The sequence below is a fragment of the Bos indicus x Bos taurus genome, chromosome 4 (assembly GCF_003369695.1).
Source record: "Bos indicus x Bos taurus breed Angus x Brahman F1 hybrid chromosome 4, Bos_hybrid_MaternalHap_v2.0, whole genome shotgun sequence".
NCBI lineage: Eukaryota > Metazoa > Chordata > Mammalia > Artiodactyla > Bovidae > Bos > Bos indicus x Bos taurus.
In genome coordinates, this window is record NC_040079.1 from 16,023,157 (window position 1) to 16,036,897 (window position 13,741).

General features: G+C 44.9%; 1 protein-coding gene across 9 annotated transcripts in view; it reads left to right on the forward strand.

Annotated features, from left to right (window-relative positions):
* The window catches only part of SLC37A3 (solute carrier family 37 member 3), a 58,923-nt gene that overhangs the window by 23,167 nt on the left and 22,015 nt on the right, over positions 1 to 13,741 (forward strand). For 7 of the 9 annotated variants that reach the window (XR_003510674.1, XR_003510675.1, XR_003510676.1 and 4 more), the window contains exons 6-10: positions 587 to 732; positions 5,071 to 5,167; positions 7,850 to 7,934; positions 8,683 to 8,861; positions 11,353 to 11,494. Coding sequence is in view for 6 of the 9 variants with exons in the window: in XM_027538843.1 (XP_027394644.1) it covers positions 587 to 732; positions 5,071 to 5,167; positions 7,850 to 7,934; positions 8,683 to 8,861; positions 11,353 to 11,494 (649 nt within the window). In the remaining 3 variants the exon portion in view is untranslated. The remainder of the gene's footprint in view (positions 1 to 586; positions 733 to 5,070; positions 5,168 to 7,849; positions 7,935 to 8,682; positions 8,862 to 11,352; positions 11,495 to 13,741) is intronic. The other 2 variants (XM_027538845.1, XM_027538846.1) reach the window with 1 other exon arrangement.

Consider the following 13,741-nt stretch of genomic DNA (forward strand, 5'->3'; position numbering starts at 1 on the left):
CCAAACATTCCCAAAGGAGATTGACTACAAATAAAATACCCACCCTGAGCAGAACGCCTGGAAAAAAGCAGTCACTTGATACATGCCACCAAATGACTGAGTCAGTCACAAGCTATGGTGATACACTGAGTATCACCATAAATAGTGATAGTTAGTAAAAATAAAAATAGTTAGTAAAAATAGCTGGTGCTTTCTGGCCCCCACAATGTGCCTGGAAATTTACACATGTTATGGTGGAAATCAACACACGTGAACTCCAGTAGTCTTTTTTACCGTCCTCCATAAACAGGAAGAAAGGGAAATAGATGTAAGATGAGGTCACACAATGGGGGCTCAGTCTTTTAGAGTGGAAGATGCAAGCTGGAGGGATGGTCCTCGCTACATTTTACACTGTTTGCCGTCTCTGCCTCTCTGTCAGGGGTGGTTTGATGCTTATCTTGCTCGGGGCCGCTCTGAGCAAGGGCATCTGAAGAGTCTACTGCGAGTCTCTCAGGCTCCAGACATTGAATGTGTCTATCACGGAGGGTCTTGAGTCGGGGTGTCCACGTGGATGTGACCCGCATCTTGTTCTTTCTTCTTCCCTAAGGTGTTCGTCTTTGGCACTCTCACGGAGTGGCTGCATTTCTACAACAAGGGGCTGTACTGTAGCTTGTGGATCGTGAACGGCCTGCTGCAGTCCACCGGCTGGCCCTGCGTCGTTGCTGTTATGGGCAACTGGTTTGGGAAAGCTGGGTATGCCACTTTCTTCCTCTTTCATTTCCCTGTTTGATAGTTTTAATATCCGATTGTTCAGATTTGTCAGAGTCAATTCTCTCTATCCTTTTTTTTTTTTTTAATTTTAAAATTTTATTACGGAGTGTAATTGCTTTACAGTGTTACAGTGAAGTGAATCAGCTGTATGTGTACACATATCCCCTCCCTCTGGACCCTCCCCGATGCTGCCTCATCGCAGAGCACGAGCCGAGCTCCCTGTGTCACACAGCAGCTTCCCCCGGCTGTCAGCTTTATACGTGGCAGTGTATATACGTCAGTGCTGTTCTCCCAGTTCGTCCTACCCCCCTCCCCTTACCCCTCTGTGTCCAGCTGCCCATCACTTGATCTTTTCAACACCACCCGTGTCTTCCCTCTATTTTAGGAAGTTTAGAATAGCAGAGAGAGGAGGTTTCACATCAACGGACATTGGAGACAGTGTGGATTCTATAGTGAAGGTCTGGCCCGTGAGACACGTTCACAGCACTGTTCTGACTATGGTCAGACTTTGAGTGTGGCCGAGGCAGTACATCTCAATTTTTTTTTTCAAATCTTTAGAGAACACAAATAACACATTGTAATAATAGAAATCTTGCATGTCATCTCATCATGTATCTCCTTGTGGGTTTTGCCTTCCCTGTTTTTGATACTCGGTGATCTAGTTTGACCTTCTAAAATTAAAGATAAGGAAACTGAGCTCAGAAGTTGTCCTTGGGACTTGCCTAGAGTCACAGAGCAAAGGCTTTAAGAAGATGCAGACGAAGAATTGGCCAGACTTCGGGCCTTAGTTAAATTGGCCATCTCCCCCCAAACCTTCTGTTATTTATCAGTCGTATGTGAGTTGGTGTGTGTGATGGGGGCCATGCATATGGATGGGCACCCGCTGACGGATCTTCTGGGCCACGCAGGAAGACCCGTACTTACCCTACAGATAGAAAATAAGTAGAGATATCCAGAGACTTGGCTCTGTTTCTCATTACCATTCGTGACACTCTGCCTTTGTTGTTTATCGTCATTTATGGCTCTCTGCCTTCAGGGACTGTTAATTTGGATATCTAGCTTTTGTCCTGGATAAAATATTCATGTGTTGTGAAACGCACATTGATTTCTTTGATAGCTCTGTCTTTTTTGTTTACTCTCTTACCTAGGGGCCAATGTACCCATCAGATACTACCCACTTGCCATGGTGATCAGTGCATGCTTTAGGCAGCTCCCCTCGGTCTTCCAGCTTCCCCAGTTTCCTAGTGGGAGTAATGGTGCTTGTCGATGATGATCTGTGTTTGTTGTGAAATAATGTTTATGTTCAGTGTGCTAGTGACTTCTTTTGTTTTTTTTTAATACTGTTGTTTGTTTTTGCTCACATTGGGTCCTTGTTGCTGTGCGTGGGCTTTCTCTAGTTGCGGTGCATGGGCTTCTCGTTGCGGCTTCTGTGGTTGCAGAGCACAGGCTGTGGGCGCTCAGGCCTCAGTAGTTGAGGCTCTCCGGCTCTGGAGTGCCGGCTCAGTAGTTGTGGCACATGGGCTTGCTTGCTTCTCGGCATGTGGAGTCTTCCTGAACCAGGGGTTGAACTCGTGTGCCCTGCATTGGCAGGTGGGTTCTTACCCACTGTACCACTAGGGGAAGCCCTGTGCTAGTGATTTATGTTTCTTTCCAACTCTGCTGTCAGTGGTTTAATAGAATTGATTTTCAGAGGTACTAATTCCCCAGTGATACTTTAAAAAATTTATTTATTAGCTACACCAGGTCTTATTTGCAGCACGTGGATCTTTGTCACGTCTTGTGGGATCTTTCCTTTCAGTGCAGGAACTGCCTAGTTGTGCGTGTGGGCTCCAGAGGGCATGGGCTTCAGTAGTTGAGGTGCACGGGCTTAGTCGCTCTGCGGCATGTGGGATCTTAGTTCCCCAACATGGATCGAACCCACATCGTCTGTCTTACAAGGCGGATTCTTAACCCCTGGACCACCAGGGAAGTCCCTCCCCTCTTATACTTTAGTTTTCTTTTGGAGTAGGTGATGCTGTTTGTGTGCCGTTTATTTGTATTAAAATTTTAAGGTAATGTCTTTCCAGTCATGATTTTTGAAAATTATACCAAGGCTACTTGATTATTGTTGCAAAACCAGCTATTTCAAATGAACAAAGAGAAATAAAGGCAAAACCACCTGAAATGCTTTTATTTCAAGATGATCACTTTGACATGTATCATTGTGAGATAATCCTTACCTGAGCTTTTCCAGATTGGATGACACTGGGTGTTCGGTAGCAGTGACTGGACAGTCTTTTTTTTTTTTTTTTTGGACAGTCTTAACTTTTCATTATTTCTCGGTTTCAGTCACAAAGACAAACAGCATGTTCAGGAAGGCCGTTACAGTTTACTTTTGAAAGTAAGACATTCTGTTTTTAAGTGAATAACAACTAGTAAGTGAAATTGATGCTGCACTTGACAGAGTGACTCTTCCTGTGAAGTGTCGCAGTAAACCACGAAGTACCAGTAAAACTGTGACAACTTACAGTCACAGTTGTTTTCAGCGAGTTTCTTCCGAAATGTCTTTGATCAGCGTGTTTTTCAGACCCTGACCTTTATCCTCTTGGTAGGTTTTGTGTTTTAAAGGCTTGGGGCATTATCGTCCTGATGAAAATGTAGAGATTGTCTAGTTCAAATCATTTGATTTCCAAGTGAAAAAAGTTAAATAATCTACTGACGAAATTGCCCTGAAAAGCTGTTACAATGTGAGTCATATCCCTCCTCCCGTTGTCAGGGGTCATTGTTTTTTTTTTAATGCCTCGCCATATAGCATACAGGATCTCAGTTCCCCATTCAGGGATCAAACCCGTGTCCTCTGTATTGTGAGCTCGGAGTCTTAAACACTGGACCGCCAGGGAAGTCCTGGGATCATAGTTTTTTAGGACACATCGAGGCTGGTGGTACTGGTAGATACACCTCTGCAGCCCCAACTGTCAATTCTGCCACTGCAGCCAGGCCTTTGAGGAGCACAGCGCTTTCCAGATGACAGCATCGAGCCTGGGCCGTGAGCTGCTGGCCATCACTCTGCACAGCTGGAAGTGGCTTCTGAACATGCTTTTTCACTGTACAGTGTTGTCTCCCTCTCCGGTTTTGTTTTTGATTTTTGGGGGCTGTGTCTCGTGGCATGTGGGATCTTAGTTCCCCAACCGAGATCAAACTGGTACCCCCTACATTGGGAGCTCACAGTTTTAACCTCCGGACCACCTGGAAAGTCCCTGCAGTATGTTTTCATGTCTCTCTTCTTCCATTCGGCACAGTAATGTTGAGATTCATCCATGTCTGCATCAATGGTTCATTCCTTTTTATGGCCAAGGAGTCATCCATTGTATCACAGTTGGTGAACATCTAGGTGTTTAGGTTTTGGCTTTTACTATTGAAGCCACTGTGCTTGTTTGTTCACAAACCCTTGTATGGACATATGCTTTCGTTCCCTTGGATAAATACCTTGGAGTAGAATGGCTGGATCTTATGGTAGGAGCATGTTTATCTTTTTAAGAAACTGGCAATTCCCTCTAAAGTGGTTGAGCCACGTTACATTCCTCCCGGCAGTGTAAGGGCTCTAGCGCTGCGCACCCTCGCCAGCACTGGTGTGCTCAGTGCCTTTTGACTTTGCTCTTCTGTTAGTTGTGTAGTGGTACCTTGTTGTGATTTTAATTTGCATCTCCCTGATGTTTGATGATGCTGAGCATCTTTTCATAGTCGCTAAGTGGTGTCTGACTCTTGCGACCCCATGGACTGTAGCCTGCCAGGCTCCTCTGTCTGTGGAATTTTCCAGGCAAGAATACTGCAAGGATTTACCATTTCCTTCTCCATTCATGTGCTTATTTGCATCTTATTTTACATGTGTGTGTGTAAAGCATTTATTAAAATCTTTGCCCCCTTTTCAGAAACTTTGTATTTGAGATGATTAGAGATTTAACTCCTTAGAATTTTATTGCATTGTTTATCTTTCACAGTATTGAGTTCTGAGATTTCTTTACATCCCAGCAGCAAGTCTGTTGTCAGATAAGTGGCATCCAAATAGTTTCTCCCAATCCACGGGGCTTGTCTTTTTAAATTCTCTGAATAGTGTCTTTCAGTGGGCCCCCAATTGAACTTCAGTATAATAAAATCTTAGAAGAAGAGAGCTACCCAGTTAAGTGTTTTGCCATTTGGGTGTACTTTGGGAAAAAACACGTTGAAATGGAACATTGATTCTGTGTAATGTGAGCCTGCGCTGTGTGGCCATTTTGTACTTGAGCTGCACACAGAACCCGTTCTGATTGTGTTGTCTTCTGTTCTGCTCTGTTCCCATCCCAGGCGAGGAGTTGTTTTTGGTCTCTGGAGTGCCTGTGCCTCCGTGGGCAATATTTTGGGTGCATGTCTAGCTTCTTCTGTTCTGCAGTATGGTTATGAGGTAAGTGTTTTTTTCCCTAGTTTTTTCTTCAGTATATAAATATATGTTTTATTTTTAGGAAGTAATCCTGTGACCGTTTAAAATGACTTAGTGCTGTGTGTGGGAGGGGCAGGGTTTGTATTAAGAGTGGACAAGCTTATGGTAGATTAAAACACATTAAAAAAAATTAGTCATGGAAAAACACCTAAGTCTAAAGACATATAATCATTTGGGGAAAAGTACTTGCAACTCATGTTACAGATAAAGAGCTAATCTCCTTAATGTATAAAGAGTGCCCACAAATTGATAAAGAAAAAGACTAACAACACACAGAAAGAAAGGTAAAGCATTTGAATGTGTAGTTCAGGGAAAGGAAAGAGAAATGGCTTATAAACATATGACAGGATATTCTACTTCACTCAGTAATATTCTTAAGTTCCTCTTAAGTGCCCCAAGGCAGTAGAGGATAGAGCCTTGGCCCAAAGAGCCAAAAATCTTTGCCCTTATAGGAGTTTAGGTATTAAGTGGTAGAGAAATGCAAATTAAAACTACATTGTAAAAAAAAAGAGAGAGAAAAAACCTTACACCGTATCCTTACTAGATTGGAAAAAGTCCAGAAGTATGGTACCATGTTTACTAGAAGGTAACATCAGGCATTGCAGGGTGGGTGAGTAAATAACTCCTCTTGGGGTCAATATAGGAATGTCTGTCAAAAGCCCAGTCACTTAACTGGGCTTCCCTGGTGGCTCAGACAGTAAAGCATCTGCCTGCAATGTGGGATACCTGGGTTCGATCCCTGGGTCGGGAAGATCCCCTGGAGAAGGGAATGGCAACCCACTCTAGTATTCTTGCCTGGAGAATCCCATGAACAGAGGAGCCTTGTGGGCTACAGTCCATGGGGTTGCAAGGAGTCGGACACGACTGAGCGACTAACACATCAGAATTATAATGGCTCTGACCTAGCAGTTCGACCTCCGTGAATTAATCTGACTGATGAGTATACTTCATCATATACAAAGAGCACATCTGCAAGGTTATTTGCTTCATCATTGTTTGTAATAGCAAAAGATTGGTAACAGATGTCAACCAAATGGGAAGTAGTTAAACCACGAAACACCTATTCAGTGGAATCTGTGCAGCTGTGAAGTAGAGTTAGGCAGCCCTGCGTGTCCAGACTGGGATAGAGCTCAGTGATATGTTAAGTAAAGATAACCGTGTGTTGAGTATTGCCATTTATGTGAAATGGAGGAAGAATTAAAGAGTATCTATTGTATTGGCTTGTGTGTTTCCAAAACAAACTTTGGAAAGTACAAGCTAAATAACAGTGCTTATATGTTCAACAAATAAAAAAATCGAATGGCTCATGTCAACGGATCGCCTGTTCAAAGACCTAATAATTGGAAACTCCCTGGTAGTCCAGTGGTTAGAACTCCAAACTTTCACTGCTGAGGGTGTGGGTTCAGTCCCCGATTGGGGAACTAAGATCCCTCAAGCCATGCAGTGCAGCCAAAACAAAACAAAACCCCAAACCTAATAACTGAAAGTAAGTTGCTCTTTTAGAAAGTAGGTAACAGTTTTTAAACAGCTTGCCAAGTGTTTGGTCCTTGAAGAATTTTGGTCTAGTTAGGGCCAGTGGGAAGTCCTTCCTGTGTTCATAGTCACCTTTTCCCAGGTTTCTTAGCTTCACACCTGGACTGTACTAATTGGCTCAAATGGGAATTTCAGGTCACCCTATGGGCTCCTCCCAGATTTGAATTCTGGAAACACTCATTGACACCTCAGGCTCCATTCTCTCTTAAATAAAATTCACTGATGCCGTCTGGCTCTCGAGTGTCTCACCTGGACCGTCGGAAGGACACTGTTCTTCCCTGTGACCCCCAGCACAACCCTCAGCTCCCCCTGTGCAGAAGGCTTCCCGTCTCCCTCCCGCCTGGTGGCTTCAGTTGTGCTGGGAAAGGTGGTCACTTGCCAGGATTTTCAGCTCTTCCCTAAAGCACTGTCTCCCTCCTTCAACCTCCTTGGCTTTTTTCTTCCAGATTCAGTTCCTCTGTATGTTTCCTATGGGGACTCAGCCTTCTCATTTACCCACCTCCGTGCTGCCTATGTTAATGTGTGGTATCTCTTTTTAAAATTTATCTTTATTTAGTGTTTTGGCTGTGTGGGTTCTTCGATGCAGCACTCAAGAGTCTTTGTCGCGTCAGGCGACAAAGCAGTTGGACCGGCTCAGTTGCTCCACGACATGTGGGATGTTAGTTACCCAACCAGGGATCGAACCCACATCCTCTGCATTGCAAGGCAGATTCTTAACTGCTGGACCACCAGGGAGGTTCCTATTAATTAATGTTGTGTGTGGTGTGTAACCCGCCTCAACTGGAAACTGTCTTTGAGGGCAGATACTGTCTGTTACGTGAGGCTGAGTGGTGGCAAGAGTGCTATTCTTGGAGCTAATTCTGACTTCCCAGTTGTAATAGTACCACTCGGTGTCCAGGAGACCTTAATTATCCTCTCTGAGCTGCACAGAGTCCCTGGGAAAAACTTGTGAGAAAACAAGTAAAACACTTAGCTCAGTGCCTGGCAGCGGCCGGGTGCCCGGCGCTCACTTCCTTCCTGGTTGTGCCGTCCTCCACGTGTGTCTCTAACGACTGTGTGGTTAACGAGCATCCCCGATGTGTCAGGAGCACCTCTCCCCTTCCCGCCCCCCAGTATGCCTTCCTGGTGACGGCGGCCGTGCAGTTTGCTGGTGGGATCATCATCTTCTTTGGACTCCTGGTGTCACCGGAAGAAATCGGTGAGAGAAGCTGCTTTTCTACTCAGATCGTCTTGCTAACACGGGCAAAGAGAAACCCGAGGCTGGAACAGCCCAGATCTTTCTCCCTAGGAGAACTGTGGGCTCCTTTCAGTAAATTAAAAGAGCAGTCTTGCTGTTTTGTGTCCTGTCGACGCCACAGCCTTGCCTGGCACAGCTGCAAATGTTTGAGGGAGTGAGGCTCACCTTTTTATAGATTCAGGGAAAACTCATCATTTGCAAATGAGGTTTTATAATGGAGACATTGGCTTGAAATTAGCATGGAAGGATTTTGAATTTCGCTTCTTGAGACAGATCTTTTTTTCTTCAGAAGAATAATTCAGTGAAATACTTATCTGTGGTTAAATACAGATTGTACAGGCAGAACATACAAGTGAAACCACAGAAGCAGATAGATGTATGATTCTTCTGTCTTTTGAGTCTTACTGAAGAGACACGTCAGTTTAATAGTACGTAATTAACGAGTTTTTCTGTATGAAAGAGAAGAGAGCGTGACGTGGTTGAAAAAACACTGCTTCGAAGCCAGATAAAGGAGAATTTGAGTCCTGGGTTTGTTCCTCATTAGCTCTGTGACCTTGATTGACCTTGGACTCTGAACCTTAGTAACTTTTTCTGTAAAATGCAAATGAAAATAGCGTGGACCTCACAAGTAATGGTGCGTGTAAAGCACTCAGCACAGTGCCGGCACCTGGCAGGCACCCTCTCAGTGTGGCTGTCGCTGTTGTTGTAGGTATCCCAGGTATCGAGACAGAAGACAATTTTGAAGAAGACTCGCACAGGCCGTTAATTAATGGTGCTGAAAACGAAGATGAAGCTGAGCCTAATTATTCAATCCAAGAAGGCAATACTGTGACCCAAGTCAAGGCAATAAGCTTCTACCAGGCTTGTTGCCTTCCTGGAGTTATAGCGGTAAGGACTGTTCAGATCTCCCCACCGAAGCCTGGGAGATACCATAGCCTGAATAGTAGCACTGCCGGGCATACGGCACCTTGAAGCAGTTAGCTTCTCTTTGAGACTTTATTTCGGGAATATATGTCCAGAGGAATCGGGAACAGTGGCCCTCAGCTTGTTTATTGACACCACTTGAGCTTGTATCTGATACCCAGTGCGAGGGTTGGTACCTTTTCCGTGCAGAGCCAGATGTAAATGTTTTCAGCCCTGGGGCCACTGTGCAGTCTCTGCCACAGCCACTCAGCTCAGTAGAGCAGAGGACTCCACAGACACATGGAACCAGTGGACCTGACCGGAAGTGGCCCGTGGCCCCAATTTGCTGACCCTGATACTAGAGTTGGAGTAAGAAGGCAAAGATGGGTATTTTTTAATATATGCCTTTTGGCCTGTTGAAGTCTTACAGAATTATAAGTAGATCAAGAGGGCCTTGAGTGGTGAAGTCTGTTTTCTTTGACGATGTTCTTGCCATTCTAGGGGAAAAAATAGTTTGCCCTTCTGTAAAAGGCCAGAGCAGGATGCTCCACAGTATCCCTTGGTAGTGTATTCCAGTGTTTCCATAACCTCCACAGTCAGGTTTTTTTCCTAACATCTAAACTGAATCCATTCTGCCACAGTTTTTCTGTCTTGGTGTTTTGGGCCTCTAGCATGGGAGTGGGGAGAAGGCAATGGCACCCCACTCCAGTACTCTTGCCTGGAAAATCCCATGGACGGAGGAGCCTGGTGGGCTGCGGTCCATGGGATCACTAAGAGTCGGACACGACTGAGCGACTTCACTTTCACTTTTCACTTTCATGCATTGGAGAAGGAAATGGCAACCCACTCCAGTGTTCTTGCCTGGAGAATCCCAGGGATGACGGAGCCTGGTGGGCTGCCGTCTGTGGGGTCACACAGAGTTGGACACGACTGAAGTGACTTAGCAGCAGCAGCAGTGCAGGAGTGGAGTTAAGAGGCCTAGGTTATGCTGCCAGCTTACCCACTAAGGCTCTGCGAGGTCTCTGGCGTTACTCAGCTCTTCCTTGTGTCTCAGTTCCCCATCCTATGGATAGAAGGCCTACCAGTCCATCCTCCCTGAAGTCTGCAATGTTGAGTTATTATGATTAAACACCTTTTTAATTTTATGGTTTAATGGTGCTTTATGAATATAACCTCTCAACTAGATTCAGAGTCTGCTGGTTGTCCTATTTCATACTTATCTGCTCCCTTCTCCCTACCCCAGGCTAAGAGAACTGACACTTGCCAACAGATAAAGTTTAAGCGTGAGTTCAGATCGAAGTTCGAGTTCCCACAGTTCTTCAACCAAAAGATGACGAGTCATACAGTGAAATGCATGTCCCCTGGGGGCCTGTTCTTATGCTAATGATTAGTTTTGTTTTGTTTTTTTTTACAGTAGTTATTAAAATATTCTGCTGGTAAGAGTTTAATTTCTGAGACAGGACTTAGATTTGTTGTGACTAAACGTGGTGCTCCCTTGCTATCCCTTTGTATTTCACAAGCTATTGTTCCCCGCCATGGGCAGGGTATAAAGGGAATCCAGTGAACTTAATCCCTTTGTCTTTGTGGCCGGCTGTCTGGACAAAATGCACTCATGGTTGAGATTTGGCTCTCTAGGGGGTGGCGGTCCTGCCAGGAAAGCCCCTTTAAAACAAGTGATACCTAGGGAATAAGTGGCAGCTCCAGGGAAGAGAATATACTAGCCAGACACCCTTTGAAGTGAGTCTCTCTGTTCCTCCCCCTTCTTCCTTTGATGCTGAATGTCAGGATTTCCTGGTAATAATGTGTTGAATATAGGTTTCTCAGCCCCACTGCCATGTTATGGGAGCTCTTACTCCTCAACCTAGAGCCACAAGGCCCGTGATGATCCTCTGCTTTCATTTTTGACTCAGAGCTTTCCGAAACTACCCTATGAAAGTAGTTTTCATGCTGATGCTTTTCTTGGACCTTTGGAACTAGCGTCCAGGCACGTTGCTCTGCACTGGTCATCATGTTAGCTTCGAAGGAAGTCGAACCTGAAAGGGTTGGCTACTTGCAGTAAAAGCTGTGATGTTTACTGGGTTCGTTTGCTTATGGTTAGTGCTCCTCAGTGGCACGAATACCTTTTATCTTTATCTAAATAAAGAAATGTGAGTCCATGCCCTGCCTTATGGTTCAGAACACCAGTTTGCTTCTACCAGAGAGCCAAAAGGAGAAAAAGTGGGGACAATTAGGGAGTAGTCCTCTGTGTTTTTAATCCCAAGGCTTATTATACTGCCTTTCTAGATGCTAAGTTGGGGGAAGAGAGGAGGAAGGCTAGGACAAGTCAGGCAATGGGAATTTATAGGAACATTTAATTTTAAAATCACGTACTATGCAGCTCCAGCTCTTCTGTTTTGTTTTGCTGTTTAATTGTATTAGAATGGTAGTTACGCTGTGCTGTTCGTTCCTTACTGACAGTGGGGTGTTTTCCTTGTAGTATTCACTGGCCTACGCGTGCTTGAAGTTAGTGAATTACTCCTTCTTCTTCTGGTTGCCCTTTTATCTGAGTAACAACTTTGGATGGAAGGAGGCCGAAGCTGACCAGCTGTCCATCTGGTACGACGTCGGAGGAATTATAGGTACGGCTAATGAAGCGTCTTTTCCTCTAGCAAGAGGGTGTCACTAGTCAGATTTTATTGGGTTATGAAATCTGGCATCATTTAAAGTTTTATCACTTATTCCACAGCCCTTTTTCCTAAACTGTCCTACTGGTAAATAGCCAAACTCCTTAAAAAAAAAAGTCCATAGAAAAGAGGACCCAGCCTGCGGCAGCCCTGTGATGTATAGAGCTCTTTTTTCTCAGTCCTTTGTTGCGGGATCAGTTCTTTTGTCCTGGGATGTACCAGGATGTTGCTGTCTCTGGTTTCTTTAAGGGTGAGCCTTTTGTACACTCCCAGGGATCGCTTAGCTCTAAAGCTAATTGTATGTCAGAGATCTGAGTTATGTTCATTTTACCTATCGCCCACAGCCGAAGAAGGGAAACATATTAGCTTAGTGTACTGACTGTCAGATCATAAAGGTAGGAAGGTTATTTTGTTTTACGATTGCTTCCTTGTACACAGCAGACTTTAAATAGTGACTTTCTGCTGTAGTTGGAAGCATCCACAAGGAAGTGGGAAACTTTAAAATCAGACAGATGGACAGCGTGCATGTTAGTGGGTACCACCTACATGGCTGTGGCAGAACCTTGGTAGCCTTTCTGCAATGTTTACATTTAGACATGTGGACAGACTAAACTGCCCCGAGCATATGAAAGCACAGTGTACCCTTAGGTGGTGTGCTGTTACTGTGTTTGAACTTGTGTGTCCCATTCTTTTAAAGTTGATTTTATTTATTTATTATTTTTGGCTGTGCTGGGTCTTCGTTGCTGCCTGGGTTTTTTTCCTTCCCTCTGGTTGCAGAGAACAGGGGCTACTCTCTAGTTGAGGAATGCAGACTTCTCCTTGCTGTGGCTTCTCTTGTTGCAGAGCACAGGCCCTGGGGCAGTGGGCTTCAGGAGTTGCAGCTTCCGGGCTGTAAGGCGCAGACTCAGTAGTTGCGGCACAGGGACTTGGTTGTTCCATGGCATGTGGGGTCCTCTCAGGTCAGGGATCGAACCTGTGTCTCCTGAATTGGCAGGCGGATTCTTCACCACTGAGTCATGAGGGAAGCCCCACAGCAGATTTTAATAGTGACTTTTTGCTATAGCTAGAAATGCAGGGAAGTTGTTTAGTCAGTCAGTTGTATCTGACTCTTTGTGACCCCATGGACTGTAACCCGCCAGGCTCCTCTGTCTTTAGGATTCTCCAGGCAAGAGTACTGGAGTGGATTGCCATTTCCTTCTCCAGGAGTTCTTTCTGGACCAGGGATTGCACCCACATGTCCTGCATTGGCAGGCAGGTTCTGTACCACTGAGCCACCAGGGAAGCCCAAACAGGGAAGTAGGAATCTTCAAAACCAGACAGATATACAGAATGCATGGTAGTGGGTACCACCTACATGACTGTGGCAGAACCTTGGTAGCCTGTCTTTACATTTAGATCTGTGGACAGACTAAACTGCCCTGAGCACATGAAAACACAGTATATCCTTAGGTGATATGCTGTTATTGTATCTGAACTTGTGTGTCCTCATTCTTAGACTCAGAGCCAAAGGTGAGGATGCTGCCTTTAGACTTGCACATACTTCTGTGTCCTGAATAGACTTCTGATGAGGGTGTACCAGATGTCCCAATGCCCCGAGATTCCAAACAGGACTGTATCTGAATGTGACTGTGTTGCTTCAAGGATCCACGTCACCTCTTCTTCTTTTCTAAACTGCTTATTTATTTATTTATTTGGCTGCGCTGGATCTTAGTCGCAGCACTCGAGATCTTCCGTCTTCATTGTGGTATGCTGGCTCTTTAGCTGCCACATGCAAACTCTTCAGTTGCGGCATGTGGGATCTGGTTCTCTGACCAGGGATTGAATTTGGGCCACCTGCATTGGGATTGCTGAGTCTTAGCCACTGGACCTCCAGGGAAGTCCTCCACATAAATTTATTTTAAACATCTTGACCTATTAGTTTTTGCCAAACCATAATTGCTGCATTTAATTTTAGTGAATATTTATGTTCACTACTACTCGTAACCTGTGACGCAGTCTCATTAATTATCTTTCAAATAAAAAGCGGGGGGGGCGGGGCGGGGGGAAAGCAAGAAAAGGCTTCATAGCTGATCGGGGAAGGGAAAACAGCAAGGAACAGTGAGGGTGGGTCTGATGCTTTTTCCTGATTTTGGTGTCTGACTGGTGGTGTCTGTCCCCGTCTGCCATCGTGTGAGTTGACAGATTATCTTTCTAAAAGGAAAT